This window comes from Oryctolagus cuniculus, chromosome 14 (assembly GCF_051225735.1).
Source record: "Oryctolagus cuniculus isolate XC-2025 breed Fujian yellow rabbit chromosome 14, ASM5122573v1, whole genome shotgun sequence".
Taxonomy (NCBI): domain Eukaryota; kingdom Metazoa; phylum Chordata; class Mammalia; order Lagomorpha; family Leporidae; genus Oryctolagus; species Oryctolagus cuniculus.
In genome coordinates, this window is record NC_142880.1 from 63,028,483 (window position 1) to 63,051,154 (window position 22,672).

At 44.1% G+C, this 22,672-nt stretch overlaps 2 protein-coding genes and 1 pseudogene across 5 annotated transcripts in view; 1 reads left to right on the forward strand and 2 right to left on the reverse strand.

Moving 5' to 3' along the window:
- Positions 1–22,672, forward strand: part of WDR70 (WD repeat domain 70) — a 311,084-nt gene that overhangs the window by 79,395 nt on the left and 209,017 nt on the right. For all 3 annotated transcript variants that reach the window (XM_002713983.6, XM_089312747.1, XM_089312748.1), the window contains one exon: positions 12,107–12,260. In XM_002713983.6, coding sequence (XP_002714029.2) covers positions 12,107–12,260 — 154 coding nt within the window. The remainder of the gene's footprint in view (positions 1–12,106; positions 12,261–22,672) is intronic.
- On the reverse strand, positions 788–1,894 carry LOC103349652 (BAG family molecular chaperone regulator 1 pseudogene; annotated as a pseudogene). The gene has a single exon (XR_016220152.1). The product of XR_016220152.1 is annotated as a BAG family molecular chaperone regulator 1 pseudogene (transcript).
- On the reverse strand, positions 3,462–5,694 carry LOC103349653 (double homeobox protein A-like). The gene has a single exon (XM_008262324.5). The coding sequence runs from the start codon at positions 4,186–4,188 to the stop codon at positions 3,592–3,594; it is 597 nt and encodes a 198-aa protein (XP_008260546.2). The 5' UTR covers positions 4,189–5,694; the 3' UTR covers positions 3,462–3,591.

Consider the following 22,672-nt stretch of genomic DNA (forward strand, 5'->3'; position numbering starts at 1 on the left):
TATTCTTCCCCACCCTGTTACTGCCCCCAACCCCTGGACATCACTATTATACTCTCAAATTCTGTGAGATGAACTCTTTTAGATTCCACACTTAATATCATGTGGTACTTGTCTTTCTGTGCTTTGCTTATTTCACTTAAAATAATGACCTCCAGGTCCATCCGTATTGTTGCTGTTGACAAAATTTCATCCTTTTTTAAATGACTGAGTAGTATAAACTTTCTTCATTTCATTCTTTCTTATCCTCCAACTGTGTATTTTCAAATAGCTGTCTTTAAGTTCACTAATTTCTTCTTCTTTTGGCTTATTCTGATTTTTTTTTTTGGTGGACATACAAACTTTTTAATAACAATGGGGAGGGGGAGAACAACCTTGAGGGAAATAATAGCACTCATGAGGGTACAGGGCCCAGACGCCTTTGAAGGAAGCACATGTCACTCCTGAGAAGCTTCTCGTTGGTGCTGGTCTCTCCACCTGCTTGTTCTACTCTCTGGCTCCCCGTCTCAGCCCTTCCTAAGCCATGGCTGTGGCCTTGTTTCAAGCAGAGACTCAGTCAGCACCAGGTTCTGACCTGCTGAAGGTTTGCGTGGGGTCGAGGAAATCTATCCATCACAAGTCTCATCTAGGAATGGGCCTGACGTCACAGCCTAGGGCTGAGCAGGGTCTGTAAACCAACAACCCAGCCAGATGCGAGGGACACTGGGACTGCCTGTGTGGCGAACACCCATTCCATGCCATTGTCAGCATTCCTGAGTGGCCACAACCTTCTGGTGATTCTGCTTTTCCATCTGTGAGACTATGGGATCACCAGGGCAAGAAAGCTCTTGTGTACCTGAAGGCCAGGAGAGCCTATAAACCGGGAGCTAGCTCAGGGCAAACAAGCTCTCCCCAGCCCATAGAAAGCACCCGGAAGTCACCAGACTGGGACAGTTGGGCAGAGAATGCCTTTTCCAGAAGAAGTGGGCTGCTGGACAGCACAGCGACTCAAAAGACAGAGGGGAAAACAGACAGGAGCTCTAACTTAAGATCGCGAAGACACTTTTTCACTGAGAACTGGCGTAGGGGGAGGAAAATTGGCAACTGGCCAATTGCCCCTGGTAGCCCAGGGGAAAATCAGGCCACTTCCATTCCAGAGAAGCTGGTGGCACTTTTCTTCCAGGTAGCACAGCTCCTCTTCAGGGCACATCACTCAGCCAAGGCCAAGTTTGTAGACTGGAGCCTCTCAGTCTCCTGGCAGATGTTCTGCTCCACTGTGTCGCACTCAGCTAGGAACGCCTGGATCTTCTTCACCAAACCCTTCCTTTTCAGTCTACTGTCTTTGAAATTTTCTGGTAGGATCAGGGTGTCAATCTCCTCCAAAATCTTCATAAAATGCTCAATTGTGGCTTTTACTCTCCTATCAAGTTTGCTGAGAGCTTCAGCTTGCAAATCCTTGGCCAGAAAACCCTGTTGGATTCCACTGAGTTCTTTATTCAACTCTTCTAGTTGGCTGGCTATCTTCTCCACAGACTTCTCCAAATCCTTCAACTTCTTTAGTTCAGCCTCTTCCTCTGGACAGTTCTTTTCCCCAATTAACATGACCCGGCAACCGTTTTGTATTCCAAGTGCTGACAATGGTGCCTCCATTTCCTTCAGAGATTTTTCCTTAAATATGAGTTTCTGGAAAGGCAGTGGAACCCTTATGGCCTCTTCAACAACCTGGGCCAGGTCTTGGACAATTGGTTCGCTGCTACCCTGCTGAGGGGTGACATGAAGGTCATGCTTCTCATTGCTGTGGGTGACGGTCACGCTGAGCCCGGCTGCCGCCATTTCCTCGGTCTCGGTCACCTCCTCCGCCTGGATCACGTCTGGGGTCACCTCCTCGGCCGGGGGCGCCTCCTCGATCTGGGGCGCCTCCTCGTCTCGTGGCGCCTCCTCGCTCCGGGCCGAGAGGGTACGGACTTTCTTCTTCACCCGCGGCCTGCGAGCGCCGGCGGCGGCGCCCCTGGTGGGTCGGTCATGCCCCCCGGCTGCTCTCCGGAGGGATGGGCGCTGAGAAGCTGGCTGGCCGCCCTCGGCCAGGGGCTCCGACTGGCGCGGCTCCCGGCTGGGCCGAGGGGCGCGCCGCCGGGGGCCCAGCTGGCCCCGGTCGCCTCGCGATCTCCGCGCGTTGCCGCGCTCCGCCAGGCCCGCGCTATTGACCGCCCTTATTCTGATTTTTTAAAGAAAAATATTTTAAAAAAGTTTTTTATTGATTTTCATTTTATTGAAGGGAGGCAGGGAGGGAGGGAGGGAGAGAGGGAGAGGGAGAGATTGAGATTGATTCCATTTGCTTGTTCACTCCCCAAATACATCAGCCAGGGCTGTGCCAGGCCAAAATCAGGAGCCTGGATCTCATCCAGGTATCTCACATGAGTAGCAAGGACCCAAGTACTTGAGCCATGTTCTGCTGCCTCCCAGGTGGGTGTTAGCCAGAAGCTGGATCAGAAATGGTGTTGCTGGGACTCCAACCAGGCATTCCAATATGGGATACAGTCATCCCAAGTGTTGGCTTAACTGTTAGGTCAAAAGCCCACCCATGGTTTATTCTGGTATTGATGCCTTCTATCATGTTTTTAAACTTCACTTAGTGTACTTTTCAGCTCAAAGATTCTGCTTGATTTTCAAAACTTTCTTCTATCTCTCTGCTAAGTTACCCTGTTAAAGTGTTGAGATCTTTTTCTGTATTTTCTTGAAATTCGTTGAGTTTCTTTAAAACAGCTACTTAATATTTTATCTGAATTACAACATATATATTTTTTTAAAAAAAGGTTTATTTATTTACTTGAGAGTCAGAATTAGAGGGAGAGGGAGAAGGAGAGGGAGAGAGAGATCTTCCAAATGCTGGTTCACTCCCCAAATGATCACAATGGTCAGAGCTGGCTGATCCGAAATCAAGAACCAGGAGCTTCTTCCCAGTCTCCGAAGCACTTGAGCCTTCCTCTACTGCTTCCCCAGGCCATAAGCCCGGAGCTAGATTGGAAGAGGAACAGCCAGGACTTAAACCGACACCCATATGGGATGCCAGCACAGCAGGCAGATGCTTAACCTACTATGCCACAACGTTGGCCTCAACATATGTTCTTTTTTTTTTTTTTTAAGATTTATTTATTTGTTTGTTTGTCTGACAAGCAGAGTCACAGAGAGAGTTTGAAAGGGGCACATAGAGATAGAGAGATCTTTCATCCACCGGCTGTCTCCCCAAATGGCTACAATGGCCTGGAGTAGGTCAGGCCAAAACCAGGAGCCATGAACTCCATCTGAGTCTTCCACGTGGGTGGCAGGAGCACAAGTATTTGGACCATCTGCTGCTGCTTTCCCAGGCACATCGGCAGGAAGCTGGATCAGAAGGGGAGCAGCTTGGACTTGTACCGGTGTTCTTATGGGATGCTGGCAGTGCAGACAGTGACTTAACTCCTGCACCACAGGACTGGCTCCTATTAGATTCGTTTTCATTGTCCCAATGTCTGAAGAATTTTGAAACCAGAATAGGTCAAATAGGCTGTGTGGTTTCTCTTGTATTTGCCTCCTGAAGTCCTGTTTACCATTTCTTGAAAGGTTTGTCTTGAAGTCTCAGGGAAAAGGTAGATTTCTTGATTTCTTGAAAGACTTGAAGCACTCTCGGTCTTCTTCTCCCTGGTCTTCCTCTAAGGGCTCATTAGACTTTTGTTTTCTCTGGATAAGGAATCTATTTCTCTGGCGTTGAAACCAAATTTGGGTTCTTGACTCAGGAACTCTGATTTCTTTGGCAAGTTGTTCTCTGGAATCAATTCCTGGGTAAGAGTTGTTCAAAAATGCCTTGATGAGGGTGTGAGATCGAGAGGAGCTGTAGTTGGTATGACACTGTCTGGATTCTGTTTGTACAGTAAAGAGATTTTGAATTTGTTCTTGAGGACAGTCTTCTCCATGGCCTTGGCTTGAGTCTAAAGCTTCCTCAAGCTCTGGTCTTTTCTGGAATGGATATTGTGCTCTTGGATTCTGGAACCAAACTTGTATTCTTGAATCTTTGGTGTTGATGTCCAAAGCAAGCTTCTGTTTGGAAGGGTAGCCAGGGTATGTCTTTTGGTTGAAGGCGTTGATGAGGATTTTCAGTTGCTCTTTTGTGAATTTTGTGGGACTGCACCTATGATTTTTTGATAGTTTTTTGTGTGAACAGTTGTCTTCGGCCATGTTGGAATACAGTCCCGGGGTCTAAGCGCCTGTCCTGCTCTGCTCGTCCTGGGTCCACAAGCTGAGGAAAAAAAGCAACATATATTCTTAGAATAATTTGAAAGTCTATTATAAGTTAGCACTTTTGCCTTTTCCTGTTAAATGTAAATACCTTAGAACATTCACTATATTTAGTTACATCTTCTTCCTGCCTTTTTTTTTTTGCAGTTGTTTGTGTATTTTATATTTATATATGGGTGTGTGAACGCATTTTAAATCCCATCAGACATTGTTGTTTTATGCAGTCAGTATCCATTGATACTTACTTTTGTATTCTTCATCTCTTACTATTCTTTATGCCACACTCTGTGCTTTTATTTGACATCTTTTGTTTTCTGCCTAATGAACTCCCTGTAGTATTTCCTTTAAAGTAAGTTGACTGCTGATAAATTCCATAGGTTTTAATTTTGTTACTTCCATGAAAACAATCACCTACTCTGTTGAAATATTTTTTATACTCTATTGTTAAGCTTTTATTTTATTTTATTTTTATCTTTGACTTTCTGCAGTTTTGCTATGCTGTGCCTAGATGTAATTTCTACTACACTATAAAGGTTTATAGTACTTCTTGAATCTTTAGATTAGTATCTTTAGTCATTTTTCTATAAATTTTGACAATTACCTCTGCAAATATTGCTTTTCTCTTCTTCCATTCTGCAATTCCAGTGTGAGACAAATTTTTAATATGTGTCACATGTATCTTTTGTTTGTTTTCTGCATTTTCCATGTTTTTTCACCATGTTTCAGTCCAGAAATTTTCTTTTAACCTTTTGATTCTCTGCTATTGAATTCTCAATTTTAGTTATTGTATTTTTCTTTCTAGAATTTTTCCATTTTTTGTTATGATTTCTTGTTCTTTGTATAAATTCTTTGTTTGCCAGTTAATTTTCTTAGTTATAGTTATTTAAATTCCATGACTCATAAATTCAATATTTTTATCTTCTAATATTTCAAAAAGATTTATTTATTTATTTTGAAAGTTAGAATTAGAGAGAGGGGGGAGAGACAAAGCGAGATCTTTCATCTACTGCCTCTTCCCTAGATTGCTGCAATGGCCAGTGCTATGCCAGATTGAAGCCAGGAAGCCAGGAGCTTCATCCAGATCTCCCCTATGGATAGTACAGGCCCAAACACTTGGGTCATCTGCTGCTGCTTTTCCCAGGCCAGTAACAGGGAGCTGGATCGGAATTGGAGCAGGGGAATGGGTAAAACCACCCCCTGCAGTGCCGGCATCCCCTATGGCAACTGGTTTGAGTCCCAGCTGCTCCACTTCTGATCCAGATCTCTGCTGTAGCCTCAGAAAGCAGTGGATGATGGCCCAAGTTCTTGGGCCCCTGTATCCGTGTGGGAGACCCAGAAGAAGCTCCAAGCTCCTTGCTTTTGTTTGGCTTAGCTCTGTCCTTTATGACAGTTTGGGTAGTGAACCAGCCAATGGAAGACCTCTATCTCTGTCTGCCTCTGTCTCTCTGTAACTCTGCCTTTCAAATAATAAATCTTAAAAAAAAAAAAAAAAAAAGAATTGGAGCAGCCAGGACACAAACGGCGCCCATATGGGAAGCTGGCATTGCAGGCCACACTGTCACCTGCTATGCCACAGTGCTGGCCCCTGGATTTTCTAGTTTCTGTGAAGTTGGATAAAAAATTCTTTTCTGTAATACTTAAGTGAAATTGAGAATTTTCTTTAATTATGAGAGTAGGTAACAAAGTCACGGGTGTACTTATAAACTTCAGATGCTTTCATTTTGCTAATGTTGCATATATGCTGAAATATTTTTATACTTTTCAGTGTTTTGAAATTATGCTTTTTAAAATATTTTATTTAATATAAATTTTCATAGGTACAGCTTTTTGGAATATAGATTCTTCCCCCCATCCCCACCCCCACCCCCACTCCTGTCCCACCTCCCCCATCTCATTCTTTATTAAGATTCATTCTTAATTTTATCTTTATATACAGAAGATCAACTCTATACTAGGTAAAGATTTCAAAGTTTGCACCTACACACACAAAGTATAAAGTACTGTTTGAAAACTAGTTTTTCTGGGCCGGCGCTGTGGCACAGCAGGTTAATGCCCTGGCCTGAAGTGCTGGCATCCCATATGGGCGCCGGTTCTAGTCCTGGCTGCTCTTCTTCCAATCCAACTCTCTGCTATGGCCTGGGAAAGCAGTAGAGGATGGCCCAAGTCTTTGGGCCCCTGCACCTGCGTGGGAGACCTGGAGGAAGCACCTGGCTCCTGGCTTCGGATCAGTGCAGCTCCGGCTGTTGCAGCCATCTGGGGAATGAATCAGCGGACAGAAGACCTCTCTCTCTCTCTGTCTCTCCTCTCTCTGTGTAACTTTGACTTTCAAATAAATAAATAAATCTAAAAAAAAAAAAGAAAACTAGTTTTTCCATTAATTCTCATAGTACAACTCATTAAGGACAGAGAGCAAGTGCACAGTGACTCCTTTCGTTGATTTAACACTTGGCACTCTGGCGTCAGTGAATTATTATTATTATTATTATTTTTTTTTTTTTGACAGGCAGAGTGGACAGTGAGAGAGAGAGACAGAGAGAAGGGTCTTCCTTTGCCGTTGGTTCACCCTCCAATGGCCGCCGCGGTCGGCGCGCTGCGGCCGGCGCACCGCGCTGATCCGATGGCAGGAGCCAGGAGCCAGGTGCTTTTCCTGGTCTCCCATGGGGTGCAGGGCCCAAGCACCTGGGCCATCCTCCACTGCACTCCCTGGCCACAGCAGAGGGCTGGCCTGGAAGAGGGGCAACCGGGACAGAATCCGGCGCCCCGACCGGGACTAGAACCCGGTGTGCCGGCGCCGCTAGGCGGAGGATTAGCCTAGTGAGCCGCGGCGCCGGCCTATTGTTTTTTTTTTTAATAGAAAGCTTTTATTTAGGCCGGCGCTGCGGCTCACTAGGCTAATCCTGCACCTTGTGGCGCCAGCACACCGGGTTCTAGTCCCGGTCGGGGTGCCGGATTCTGTCCCGGTTGCCCCTCTTCCAGGCCAGCTCTCTGCTGTGGCCCGGGAGTGCAGTGGAGGATGGCCCAAGTGCTTGGGCCCTGCACCCCATGGGAGACCAGGAGAAGCACCTGGCTCCTGGCTTCAGATCAGCGCCGTGCGCCGGCCGCAGCACGCCAGCCGTGGCGGCCATTGGAGGGTGAACCAACGGCAAGAGGAAGACCTTTCTCTCTGTCTCTCTCTCTCACTATCCACTCTGCCTGTCCAAAAAAAAAAAAAAAAAAAAAAAAAAAAACACAACTTTTATTTAATAAATATAAATTTCATAAGTACAACTTTTGGATTATAGCGTTTCTTTCCCCCATACCTACCCTCCCACCCCCAAACCATCCCACCTCCTACTCCCTCTCCTATCCCATTCTCTATTAAGATTCATTTTTAATTATCTTTATATACAGAAGATCAACTCTATACTAAGTAAAGATTTCAACAGTTTGCACCTGCACAGACACACAAAGTATAAAATACTGTTTGAAGACTAGTTTTACTGTTATTTCTCATAACATCACACATTAAGGACAGACGTCCTACATGGGAGCAAGTGCAGAGTGACTCCAGTTGTTGAGTTAACAATTGACGCTCTTATTTATGATGTCAGTGATCAACCAAGGTTCTTGTCACCAGCTGCCAAGGCCTCTTGAGTCCACAAATTCCGACACTATTTAGACAAGCCATAATCAAAGTGGAGGTTCTCTCCTCCCTTCAGAGAAAAGTACCTCCTTCTTTGATGGCCTCTTTTTTCCACCAGGATCTCGCTGACAAGAGATCTTTCCTGTAGGTTATTTTTTGCCAGAGTGTCTTGGCTTTCCATGCCTGAAATGCTCTCATGGGCTTTTTAGCCAGATCCAAATGCCTTAAGGGCTGCTTCTGAAGCCAGAGTTCTGTTTAGGGCATTTGTCATTCTATGAGTCTGCTGTGTGTCCTGCTTCCCATGTTGGATCGTTCTCTCCTTTTTAATTCTATCAATTATTATTAGCAACACTTGATCTTATTTATGTGATCCCTTTGACACTTAATCCTATCTTTATGATCAGTTATGAATTTAAACTGATCACTTTAACTAGTAAGATGGCATTGGTACCTGTCAACTTAATGGGATTTGAAGTCCCGTGGCAAGGTTTTAGCTTTACTCTTAGGGGTAAGTCCGTGGGAATGTGTGCCTCCCTCTCTTATTCCCACTCTTATTTTTAACAGAGATCAATTTTCAGTTGGATTAAAACTCCTAAGAATAATTGTGTGTTAATTAAAGAATTCAACCAATGGTATTAGTAGAAAAAAATACTAAAAGGAATAAAATAGTAAGCTGTTGCTCGACAGGACAAGGGCTGATCATGTCATTACTTGTTATAGTGTCAGTTTCACTTCTACAGGTTTCCTTTTAGGTGCTCAGTTGTCACAGATTAGGGAGAACATATGATATTTGTCCCTTTGGGACTGGCTTATTTCACTCAGCATGATGTTTTCTAGATTCCTCCATTTTGTTGCAAATGACTGGATTTCATTTTTTTTACCACTGTGTAGTATTCCATCAAATACATATCTAATAATTTCTTTTTTTTTTTAAAGATTTATTTTATTTACTTGAAAGAGTTGCAGAGAGAGGTAGAGACAGAGAGAGAGGTCTTCCATCTGCTGGTTCACTCCCCAGATGGCTGCAACGGCCCGAGCTGCGCTGATCTGAAGCCAAGAGCCAGGAGCTTCTTCCAGGTCTCCCATGCAGGTGCAGAGTCCCAAGGGCATGGGCCACCTTGTGGTGCTTTCCCAGGCCATACCAGAGAGCTGGATCTGAAGTAGAGCAGCCGTATCTTGAACCGGTGCCCATCTGAGATGCTGGCACTGCAGGCAGCAGTTTTATCTGCTATGTCACAGCGCTGGCCCCTATCTTCCTTTTGTTTCTTGAATTTCTGTGTTTATTTTGGCATATTTAGAGATAGTTGTTGTTGGTTTCTTTTCTTTTCTTCCCTATGATGGCTTTTATCTTTGGACTGTGCCTTTATGGCTTAGTGAAGTGTCTGCTCTTCCAGTCGGTACCCAGAGGCATGTACTGGGTGTGGTCAGGGAGCTCTGTTCAGTGCTCCAGGGTGTGGGGAGTGTCTAAGGTGATACCCAAGCTGGGCGTGGTAAATCTTTTTTTTTAATCTGAGGAGAGGTGTGGGGAGCAACTCGGACTAGACTAAGTTACTGAAATTAAGACTTATTCTATGCATCTGCTCTCCCACAATATGGCGCTGAGAAGGGAGTAAATAACTTCTACGCAGCTGCCTCTCGCCAACTTGAGTGATGACCTGCAGGAGCTGATCCTGCTCCTGATTGGAGGAGAGCAGCATATTCGGCGTGTGGGTAGCAGAGTTGGGATTGGTGGAAGAGGACTATAAAGGAGGCGAGAGACAACATGCACCAGGAACACCTGAGGGACATCTGAGCAGCCCCCGAGAGAGCCGGCCGGCGGTGTGCCGCTCCCCCGTGGAAGTGGGGAAAGTGGCAGGGGGTGCCGCCCCTCCACGGAGGTGGAGGGACGGCAGCCAACCTGGGAAGAACCAGCAGCAAACCCGGGGAGGGCCGAGCAGACAAAAGAACAACGCAGGGTCTTGTGTCGCTCCTCCACGAAGAGGGGGAGCGACAGAGAGGGTTTGATCTGCTCTGTTGGCATAGTCTAACGCTCACCTCCTCTCCTCCAGGGAGACCAATGTCCAGGTGCTAGCTCCAGTGGGTACGATATTCATCCACTCTGCCACAAGAACCACGCTAAGGATCCATGCAATCCTCAGTTTGAGCACGGATACTGCCGCAATGATCTTCACCAGGGAATCAGAGACCAGTGACTAGTCTCTGGGAGAACTTGTATCTCACCAGTGTACTTGTTACTTCTTGTTCATCTAATTTAGTTAATATGATGCCATCAATATTGTACATCACTGTGAATTTCTCTTGATTATCCATATTGTCTGGGTCTCTTGGAAGTGAATTCAAACCTAGGACAGAAAAATTAATATAGCCTTGGTTCAAACACATAAAGGTATGCTACTATTGATTGTGTGGTTCTAGTTCTTAACAGGAGTGGAAAACATGTTTTACCACATCAAAGACTGCATATCACTTACCTGCCAGAGACCCATATCCCTATCTCTGTATGCTGCCAAAGAGATCCTTTGGCTTTTATAGTGTAGTTTTTAGTCAATGATTTATCACCCTCAGCCTTTCATTGTTTTTCTCCATTGCATTGACTGCTCCTAGCAACAGCTATCCAGTTCCTAGTCCTTTTAATTACTGCTCTGTACTTCACAAATGCCTGAAATATTGCACCTGCCATGCCTTCTCTTTCACCGACAAAAGTTTTCACAATTGTGATTGCAGTGATACAGCATGTTATGGACTAGTTACTACCAGTGGTTGGTTCCTCATTGCTAGTCAGTTAGTGGTTAATACACTTAAGAATCTCATTTTATAGTCAGTTTCACAGGGCCACTTTTGGTATCATCTCTCTCAGGTCAGGTTCCCTAGAACAAAGTTTGACATTTCAACATTTGCATGTAGGAAGTTGATTGGGCAGTACTTCTGGGGTTGATCTCTGTGAGAGAGGTTGCAATGGATATAGCACTAGGAAGCTGGAAGGGTAGTGGAACAGCAGCCTCAACTGTTGTGATCCCACTGGAACCTGACACTGGAATAGCCCTTCTGAGATATTCCAGGTTGTGATGTATAGTGCCAGGCCATTTTACTGCACATTGGGCAGTCATTGAATGTGGGCTGCTTTTGGAGAGTGACATAACCTTGGATGTGGCAGCTCCATGCAACTCAAGGAAATTCCTGAGGCTTCACCTGTTCAGCACCAGCAGGCACAATTCTGGAAGCTGGGAGGCTGAGTATTTCAATTCTGAAAGTGGCACACCGTAGCTGTCACTACAGCCACAACAACAAGATCAGTTTTAGTGGAGTGGTGAGAGTAGAAAGGATACTGTTGTGCTAGAGAAACAAAGGAGGAGATGAGGAGGGTTGAAAATTTGTTCAAACTGCTTAACTGTGAATGGAAGAAGAGAAAAGATAGTGGAAGTTCCTGAAGATACTGGGAATGATGGGATCCTGGATATCGGTATTATGATTTCCCTTGGCCAGGAAGAGGTTCATTTTCATCCTTGTAGTTGAACAGAAGGAGGCAGAGAGCCGTTTAGGAGCAGTTAAATTTATAACATTAAGGGGGAGAAACTTGAGGCAGTTCTTTTTAAAATTTTTTTTGAAGATTTATTTTATTTGACAGGTAGAGTTACGGAGAGGCAGAGGCAGAGAGAAAGAGAGAGGTCTTCCATCTGCTGGTTCACTCCCCAGGTGGCAGCAACATCTGGAGCTGAGCTGATTCAAAGCCAGGTTCCAGGAGCTTCCTCCAGGTCTCCCACATGGGTGCAGGGGCTCAAGGCCTTGGACCATTCTCCTCCACTGCCCTCCCAACCCATAGCAGAGAGCTGGTTGGGAAGCAGAGAAGCTGGGGACTCGAACCAGCGCCCATATGGATGCTGGCACTGCAGGCAGTACCTTTACCAGCTATGCCACAGCACCTGTCCCAAAGTAGTTCTTTTTTGTTTCTTGTAGTTAACATCAAGAAGATTAGCAACAGAAAGAGGGAAAATTGATCAGGTTGAAGGTATAGGGTTAGTAGAGTATGCTTTAATAGATGTCTGTGTTGAGTTGGAAGAGAGAGCTAACAGGATAACCAGTGGGTGTTGTGGGTCCATTTGAGGTTTATGTTCCTGATTTTATAGAATTATCAGTCTGTGCAGTTGTGTAACATTTTTCCTGGAGAGCTTAAGGCAGTTAAAATATGAATATTATGCTCAGTGACTTACCAGATTATTTTCTTTTTCTTTTGCATAGCCATCAGATCAAGTCATTACAATATAGTAACACAGGAGACATGATACTTGTTGTATCTGGAAGTTCTCAGGCCAAGGTGATTGACAGAGATGGTTTTGAAGTAATGGAATGTATAAAGGGAGACCAGTATATTGTGGACATGGCGAACACCAAGGTAAGCACGAAACAGAATATTTCAACAAATTTAATTAATTCAGCACATTTATCAATGACTTGTTTGCGCCTCCATGTTATAATTCACTATAAATGATAGTGTCTTAAAGCAGTACCAGTTTATTCTTGCAGTTATGTGGATTATGAATAAACTGGGAGGATCTGCTGACTTGGATAGTGTCAGCTGGGCACTAGGATGTCTTTAAAGTCCAACATGGCTTTACTCAGATCGTTAGCAGTCATGGCTCTACTCCATAGTGCCTTTCTCTTTGCCGTTTCCCTACTTGGACTCTTAGCCTTTTGCTTGGTGTCTCTCTCTATCTGTCTTCTTTTGTCAAATTTGTACCTCTCATTGTGCTTGTCCTAGCGGGGTTAGGCTTCTTGCTTGCTGCTGGCTTGCCTGAAGGCCATACATGGAAACTGTAGATAGCTTTATGTCTGGCTTCAGGTGTTACACAGTATCATAGGCTCAGTCAAAGTTCGTGGGAAGAGAAATAAGCTCCACCACCTGATGCGTGAATGTTAAGATCAAACTGTAAAAATCGTGTGAAATGGGAGATACTGATGCAGCTACCTTTGGAAATATGATATATAGCTACTATAGGACAAAAGGAAAGAGAGGCTCATCAACTTCATATATAAAGATTTTTAGCGAGATGATGTTTTAAAATTAATATATAAGTATATTAAATATAACTAAAGCCGCAATAATGCTGTGACATGGATGGCTTAAAATAGAAGTTGTTCTTGCTAGTATGTTTATTGGGTTAGCTGTTCTTGCCCCCAAAATGTGCACAGAGTTTAGGTCTGTTCTATGAGTCTTTGTTGTTCCTTGGATCAAAGGATTGCCAAGGGGCATGATTTTCTCCTAGTGATGGCAGAAACACAGGGAAGCTCCAACTCTGGAAATACATTTCAAGTCTTTGCTTATGTCATGTCCTCTAATATTATATCAGCCAAAGCAAGTCTCATCTCTGTGCCTAACATCAAGAGACTTGAGATATCCAAGGATGATTGCTGGTGGAAGGAACTGCAGAATCACATGGTGAAGGTTGTGGTCATAGGGAGATATGATGGATTGACAACAATAATGTAGTCTACTAAAAGTATATTAAAGTGTCAGTGAGTATGATTGATACAGAATTTGGAGTCTTAATTTTAATTCTGAATTTCTTCTTCTCCTTGCCTATCTGAAACTTCTGATGTAAGAATTCTTTATTTTTTTTTTAACAATTTATTTATTTATTTAAAAATCAGAATTACACAGAGAGAGAAGGAGAGGTAGAGAGAGAAAGAGAGGTCTTACATCCGATGGTTCACTCCTCAATTGGCAGCAATGGCTGGAGCTGCGCCGATCTGAAGCCAGGAGCCAGGAGCTTCTTCTGGGTCTCTCACACGGGAGCAGGGGCCAAAGGACTTGGGCCATCTTCTACTGTTTTCTGAGGCCATAGCAGAGAGCTGGATCAGATGTAGAGCAGCCATGACTTGAACCAGTGCCCATATGGGATGCTGGCACTGCAGGCGGGGGCTTCACCTGCTACACCACAGTACTGCCCACCCACCCCTCCCCCCGCTTTTTTTTTTAAAAGATTTATTTATTTGAAAGGCAGAATTACAGAGTAAGAAAGAGAGACAAAGTTCTTTCATCTGCTGGTTCACTTTCCCAAATGGCCACAACAGCCTAGGGTAGGCCAGTCCAAAGCCAGCAGCCTGGAGCTTCATCCGTGTTTCTCATGTGGATTTAGGGCCCAAGCACCTGGACCATCTTCCACTGCTTTTCCAGGCCACTAGCAGAGATCTGGATCAGAAGAGGGGCAGCTGGGATACAAACTAATGCCCATATGGGATGCTGCCACTGCAGGCTGTGGCTTTACCTGTTCCAACAGAGTGCCGGCCCCTGATAGCTGCCCCTCTGTACCTGACTTAAAATTATGATCTTAGATTCCATCCATGTTGTTGCAAATAACAAGATTCCTTTTTTTATTAAAAAAATTTGAACATATTATAATTGTACATATGTATGGAAAACAGTGTGATTGTTTTGATACATATTATATTGTATCATATTCAGTCAAAATAAATATATCTCCTCAAAAACATCTAAAATTGGGTCTTCAAGTTTTTAAAATTTTTTTTAAATTTTTCATTAGGTTTTTTTTTTTTTTTGACAGGCAGAGTGGACAGTGAGAGAGAGAGACAGAGAGAAAGGTCTTCCTTTGCCGTTTGTTCACCCTCCAATGGCCACCGCGGCCGGTGCCCTGTAGCCAGTGCACCGCGCTTATCCGAAGGCAGGAGCCAGGTGCTTCTCCTGGTCTCCCATGGGGTGCAGGGCCCAAGCACTTGGGCCATCCTCCACTGCACTCCCTGGCCACAGCAGAGGGCTGGCCTGGAAGAGGGGCAACCGGGACAGAATCCAGCGTCCTGACTGGGACTAGAACCCGGTGTGCCGGCGCCACAGGTGGAAGATTAGCCTATTGAGCCGCGGCGCCGGCCCTAATTTTGTATTAGTTTTAATAGATTCAATGTGTTTTGTTGATGCAATTCTAGGAACATAATGATATTCCCCTCCTGCCTCCCAGGAAGTACCTGGGAAGGCAGCAAAAGATGGCCCAAGTATTTGGGTCTGTCCCACTCATGTAGGAGACCCAGATGGAGTTCTAGGTTCCTTGCTTCAATGTGGCCCTGGCCTTGCTATTGTAGCCATTTGGGGAGTGAACCAGTGGATGGAAGATCTCTCCCTCTGTCTTTGTCTATGTCTCTGACTCTCTCTTCTGTTCAAATAAATAAATAAATTTTTTAAAAATTAAAAAAAAAACAGTGCTGCAATAAATATGGGAATTCAGATATCTTTTTGACATACTGATTTTGTATTTTTTGGCTATATACTTGGTATAGGATTGCTGGATATGTGGTAGTTGTAAAAGTTATTTTTGAGGAATCTCCATACTGATTTCCATACTGACTGTACTAATTTCCATTCTCATTAAAACATGAGTTCTTCTATTTCTACATCCTTGCCAGCACTTGCTAACTTTTGTCTTTTTGAGAATAGCCAGTCTAACTGGAGTATGGTGATGTCTCATTGTGGTTTTGATCTGTATCTTTCTGATTGTTAGAGACACTGAGGATTTTTTTGTATGCCTGTTGAACATTTGGATGTCTTATTAATTTTTTTATTTATTTTATTTGAGAGGCAAAAAGACAGGGAAAGAAGAGACAGACAGACAGAGAGACAGACTCAGAGCATCTATCTGTTGGTTCACTACCTAAATACCCACAACAGCTGGCCCTGGGCTAGGATGAAACCAGGAGCCAGGAACTCAATCCTGGTCTCCAACTTGGATGGCAGGAATTCAATTACTTGAGTCATCACCAATTGCATACCAAAGTGCAAATTACCAGGAAGCTTGAATGAGCCGAGAGTTGAACCCTGCAATTCCAACATGGCATGCAGGTATCCCAAGTGGCATCTTAAGTGCTGTACGAAATCCCTACCCTGTGTATCTTCTTTTGAGAGGCGTCTATCCAGTTCTTTTGTTCATGTTTTAATTACTTTTTTTTTTTAAACTGTTGGACTGTCAGATTTCCTCATATATTGTCTTTGTCAGATACGCAGCTTGGAAATTTTTTTTCTCATTCTGCATAATTGAGTGACCAGTATTTCTTAGGGGAATACAAAAATTCAAATATAAATTTTTTTAAGGGAAAGGGTTTATTGGTGGGGAAACCTGACAGACTGGAGGGAAGGGGCAAGAAGAAAAGAGGGAGAAGGAGAGTGTTAGAGAGGGAGGGAGGGAGGGAAGGAGGGAGGGACAGATATCGAGAGACAGAGAAAGATCGAGGTGGGGGGAGAGCCACCCAAGTGTTCAGGAACAGGTCCTGTTAAACCTTTGCCAGGGGGCGGGCAGGAAAGTAGGAGCAGCGAATCTGAGACAGTGAGAGGCGGGGCCGCGAATGTAGAAGGAAGGGGTTTTGGCTCAGGCCCTTGACCTCTAGTGGAAACTTTGGAAGGCTGAAAGGACCTTGGCTGTAGAGCAGAAAGTACACATAGAAGGTTTAGCTTGAAGATAGGAAACAACTTGAATATATGGGATCTCCTTCCATTTTCTGGATCACTCACAGAAGTGATAAAGCTCACAGAAGTGATAAAGCTATCAGGGTTGCTGTTTGAGGTCTGGAGACAGTTTGAGAGGGACTATATTACTCAGAAGGCAACTGAGAGGAGAATCAGATGGAAGGTGGGAAGCAGCAGCTCCCATGGCGACCATTAGAGTCGGATTGGTGGATATTGGGCATCTCAAGGTCATGGCCACTAGACAATATGGGAACAGGGGGTAGGGTCGTCACCCAGGCACCCACTGGAGCCCAGGGCGTAGCCCATAGAAGGGAAACAGGAGGTTGAGTCGCTGCCCACACCTACTGTTGCCTGGACACAATGTCTGTAGATGTTGTGGTGCCTGGTACTAGGACTTTGAGACGAGAGAGTAGAACCACAACCCATAGCAGCAATTGCTGTGAGAATTTCCCATTCTGCATCTTACCTCAGAATTTGAGAGGCCGGTGTGTGGATGGAGATCACGAAGTGTTTGGTGGCTTGGAAGGAGTTGTGGGGGTTTGTCTTGTGACTGGCAGAAATCCAGGACCCCAAGGTAGCTCAGAGACCCCTGAAGGGAGAGCAAAGTCAGTGGGGGAGCCTGGATCCGAGTCACGGCACCAATATAAGGTCACCACAAAACACACCAAACACTGGAGTGAGGGAAACGGTTTATTGGTGGGGAAACCCAACAGACCAGAGGGAAGGGGTGAAGAAGGAAAAGAGAGAAGGAGAGCCTAAGAGAGAGAGGGAGAGACAGAAATGAAGAGACAGAGAGAGAGAAAGAGAGAGAGAGAGAGAGCTGAATATAATTTAAACAAATTTACATACACTCATATTGGTGTCTTGAATCATTTTTTTCTTTAAAGATGTATTTTTTATTTATTTGAAAGGCAGAGTTATATATATTTAGGGAGGGAGGGGGAAGGGGGAGAGAGAGAGAGACAGAGACAGAGACATGGATGGATATCAAGAGATTGATCTTCCATCCACTGATTTACTCCCCAAATGGCCACAACGGCCTGGGCTGTGCCAGACCAGAGCCAGAATACAGGAGTGTCATCTGAACCTCCCATGGGGGTGCAGGAGCCCAAGCACTTGGACCATCCTCTGTCGCTTTCCCAGGCACATCAACGGTGAGCTGGATTTGAAGTGGAGCAGCTGGATCTTGATCTGGTACACATATGGGATGTCAGTGACGTAGGTGGCGGCTTTACCCACTACACCACAGCGCTGGACCCTTATTTTTTCTTTATCTTGTGCTTACTATAGATAATCCTAAGAAAGTATGAGGAAAGGAATTTTTTGTCATTCTCAAAGATCTTCAAAACTATTTCAGGAAACCAAGGGCTTATGTTATAAAAGGCAAAGAGGAAGAGGGAGAGGTTATTCTCAGATTTGTACATGTAGTCCATGCAGTAAGATGATTAACAAAGAAGAACAAAGAGAGCAAAAATAAGGTTTATCAATAAATAAGAACTATGTGTTATAACTATATGCTATAAATCACTCAACCTTGCTAAATACTCATAAAAATAATTTTAAATGCTCATTTAAAAATCAGTGAAAATATCTGTTTTTTTTTTCTTTCAATTGTGGTTTATTTTTACTTGTCTGGGAAATGTTAGTGATAATTTAATCTTTGGGTTAACTAATGTGCTTTGATAATGCAACTAGTAATATTTAAAAGTTGCGGGTTTCATAGGATGCCTTTTATAAAACAACTTCTTAACCTCTTTTCTGATTCCAAGGGTAACTTGTGGCTTTATTGGAATATTCAATGAGTTGGATGTTAAAGGAAACAATTTAAAATACCTGATCTCCCATGATAAAATAATGATATGCTTCAAATATAAACAGGCCCTTCTAACTATATTGTTAAATTGTTATTTGCTTTGCATCTCTATTATTTACATAATTTTATATGTGTGTGGTTTTTAAGGAGTACTTACAGGGGCACAGAAATTCTTTTTTGTTAGATACTAGACACTGCATTACAGGGAGAATGATTACACTTGTAGTTTTTATAAATAAAGTCAGTTGAGTATCTAACTGTAATTTCTGTGGGTTATATAAAAAATGGAAGATCTTTTTTTTAAATGATTTATTTATTTGAAAGTCAGAGTTACACAGAAAGAGGAGAGGCAGAGAGAGAGAGAAGTTTTCCATCCGTTGGTTCACTCCCCAATTGGCTGCAATGGCCAGAGCTGCGCCAATCTGAAGCCAGGGACCAGGTGCTTCTTCCAGGTCTCCCATGCGGGTGCAGGGGCCCAAGGACTTGGGCCATCTTCCACTTCTTTCCCGGCCATAGCAGAGAGCTGGATTGGAAGTGGAGCAGCCGGGATTCAAACCGGTGTCCATATGGGATGCCGGCACTGCAGGCAGCGGCTTTACCTGTTTCTTTCATACTTTCATACATTCTGGCACAAGAAAATGTTTCAGGATCATCTTGTATTTTTCCTGCTTTCTTATTACCTATATTTTTAGTGATCTGTGGCTCCTTTTTAAAAAAAACATTATTTCCATTTTATTTGGAAGGCAGAAATGGAGAGAGAGAGAGAGAGGGAGGGAGGGAGGGAGAGAGAGGAAGAGGAGAGAGGGAGTCATTGATTGATCTTACATCTGCTGGTTTGAAATGGCCATAATAGCCAGGGCTAGGCCAGGAGAAAGCCAGGAATTGCAAACTCAATTCAAAGATTTGCTCGTTTGAAAGGCAGAGTGTCATAATGAGGGGCAGGGGAGACAGACAGACAGACAGACAGACACACACACAGAGAAATCTTTTTTTTTTTTTTTTTGACAGGCAGAGTGGACAGTGAGAGAGAGAGAGAGACAGAGAAAGGTCTTCCTTTTGCCGTTGGTTCACCCTCCAATGGCCGTCGCGGCCGGTGCGCTGCGGCCAGCACAACGCGCTGATCCGAAGCCAGGAGCCAGGTGCTTCTCCTGGTCTCCCATGGGGTGCAGGGCCCAAGCACTTGGGCCATCCTCCACTGCACTCCTGGGCCTCAGCAGAGAGTTGGCCTGGAAGAGGGGCAACCGGGACAGAATCCAGCGTCCCGACTGGGACTAGAACCCGGTGTGCTGGCGCCAGAGGTGGAGGATTAGCCTATTGAGCCGTGGCGCCGGCCGAGAGAGAAATCTTTAATCTGATATTTCATTCCCCAGATGGGTGCAACAGCCAGGGCTGGGCCAGGAGAAAGCCAGGAGGCTGGAATGCCCCCCTGGTCTCCCATGTGGGTATCAGGGATGCAAGTACTTAGGCCGTTTGCTGATGCCTGCCCAGGCATATTAGCAGGGATTTGGATTGGAAGTAGAGCAGCCAGGACTCTAACTGCAACTCTGATATGGGATACCAGCATCAGAAATGGTGGCTTAATCTGCCTGTGCCACATGCTGGCCCCTCAGGAATTCAATTACATCTCCCACATAGGTGGCAAGGACCCAAGTACTTGAGCTGCCACCTGCTGTGTCCTAATGTGTACATTAGCAGAAAGCTGTGTCAGAAGGGAAGTAGCTGGGACACAAACCAGGCACTTCCATATGGGATGCAGACATCTCAGGCAGTGCCCTGACTGGTACACCAAGCTCCCACCCCCATGACTGCTTTTAATAGGGAGTTCATTTTAAAGATTTTATTTATTTATTTGGGAGGTAGAGTTACAGAGGGAGAGACAGAAAATTCTTCCATCTTCTGGTTTGTGGGGAGCAACCAAGACTAGACTAAACTACTGGAACTGCTAAGACTAACTCTATGCACCTGATCTCCCACCATATGGCGCTGAGAGTAAACAACTTCCACACAGCTGCCTCACCAATTTGACTAACAAGCTGCAGGAGCTGATCCTGCCCCTGATTGGAGGAGAGCAGCATGCTCAGCGCGTGGGGAGAGAACGCCAGCAGAGTTGGGATTGGTGGAAGAGGACTATAAAGGAGGAGAAAGACAACATGCAGGAGGAACATCTGAGGAACCCCTGAGAGAGCCGGCCGGTGGTGTGCTGCTCCTCCGCGGAGGCGGGGGTGGGGGTGGGGAGCGGCAGCTAACCCGTGAAGGGCCGGGGAAAGAGAACAGTGCAGGGTCCGGTGTCGTTCCTCCGCGAGTGGGGGAGTGACACTGGTTCATTCCCCAGGTGGTAACAGTGGCCTGAGCTGGGCTGATCAAAGGATGCTTACATAAAAAACTGCTTCTGAAAGTGTGATATAGGGAAAACCAAGGGAGTGGCTGAATAACTTCAGAATTATCAAAAGGTCAGAGTATTCAGTCACACTATGGACACTTCCTAGAAGTTAAGAGTATGTCTCAATTTAATCATGTGACCTCTGTGAAGCTCAAGGGAATTGCTCCTTATCCATTTCAACAAGTGCTATAGGTAAAAAAGGAGATTGTTTTTGCACAAGTTTCTGGGCAAGCTTTTGTCTAATGCAGATTCAACATGAGAACGATTGTATTTGCTGACTTTGAAGATGGAGGGAATCCATCTGGCATGGAATGTACCTAACTTCTAGAAACTAGCAGTAGGCAGACTGAAAGGAAATGAGGATCTCAGCCTTAAACCACAAGGAAGTTGTACTTTTCCAACAACCTGGATGAGCTTGGAAGCAGATTCGTCCCCAGAGCCTTCAGAAAGAAATATAGCCTACTGACATCCTGATGTCAGTCTGTGAGACCCTAAGTGGATAGTCCAGCAACATTGTCACTGGTCTGACCTCCACAACTATTAGGTAATTAATTGAATTATTTTAAGCCCCTCCATTTCTGAGAATTTCCATAGCAATAGAAAACTAACATAGCTCTGCAAAATTCAAACATACTAAATAATAATGAAAGACCCTGTGGAGGTGGTAGGAATTATAATAAAGCGTAAGAGCAGGTATTAACTTTGGGTTTGAGAAAGGGATATTTTTGCTCTGGGAACAGAAGGGATATGGCTGGGCTCACATGCAGATATTTTTACAGGTGGTGGCCTCAAATAAATAAGAAATGGAAAGTGTCACCATCTATCGCCAGTGTCATTTCCTGGTTTTGTGTCAGGAGATACTAGGATGGGGCCTTTGGTAGTACTATAAATACTTAAAAGTTTTTGAAGGTTGTGAAAGAAAAATTATTGGAAGAATTGTGGGAGCATCAAGGGTCATAGAATGTGAATGTGTAGAGACAATCAATCTGTGCATTCATATGATCTTGAGTTTTATTCAGGAGTCTGGGTGTTTGGGTGGAGCATAGTGATTGGAGGGGTGGGAAGAACTTATTTTGGAATAAAAAAATTTTAGGTATATTACAAAAGGACACTCAGGATTATACTGAGAGAACCATTGAAGTTTGGGATATTGAAAATAAAAATAATTTAAAGAACTGGAAGATAGAAGGTTATGTGGCCAGTAAATGGAATATCTAGAGCCTGGAACATATCTGGTTATATATATTGTGAATAAATATTGATAGTTCATGCTTTCAAAAAAGGAACTATTTGTGGCAATGTTAGAGTTAGCCATAGTTGAGTCTGCTAAAATATCTTGGGACAGACCATTGGAATTCATTGATCAAGGAAGACTGAATTTATCTGTTTGATTAAAATTTCTCAGGAATGTGAATGACTTGAACTTCAGAGTTCTTGATTCATGGAAGGAAATGACTAAGAGAAAGATTGATGACAATTGAGGTTGGCAAACCTCAGTCTGTGGATCAAATCTAGCATACATCCTGTTTTTGTAAATGAAAGTTGTAACAGAGCACATACATATGTATTTAGTTAAAATTGTTTGCAGACCCTTTTGTGCTACAGTGGTGGAATTGAGTGATTGAGGCAGAGACCATGTGGCCCTCAAAGCCTAAGACACTGTTTGATTCTTTAGAGAAGTATGCTTGTTCTTTAGATAGATCTATGAATATTCTCTCCAGTTAAACATATTCACACCAAATTTTGCTGACAATTTCAGGAGATTTGGTGTTTCCTGAAAACCCACAAATGGACTCTGTTTAAGAATAACTTTTGGATCAGAGTTCTCAGTATATTCCCTGCTGCATTTCATCTCTTGTAGGAGTTGGCTCTGTCACTAGCTCACTAATCCAAAGACCTGGGCACTTTATTTTGTGAGTCATGGAGCCTTACTTCATTTGGTGACTACAAGTGGCTTTCCATCAGGCAGCTGTCATTGGGACAGCCTCAAGAGTGTGGACACATTAATGCCAATTAGCATTTGTGTGTGTGTGTGTGTGTGTGTGTATGAGTGTTGTGATGAAACCAGTATTGGTCATGTAATTGGTCAAGTAATATTCTCTCTTTATATAAAGTATTTTATATTAAAACAACTAATTGCTTTAT

What these genes read in the sequence shown, in the direction of transcription:
- LOC103349653 (XM_008262324.5), bottom strand. Translation starts at nt 4,188, where the DNA reads ATGGCCGAAGACAACTGTTCACACAAAAAACTATCAAAAAATCATAGG.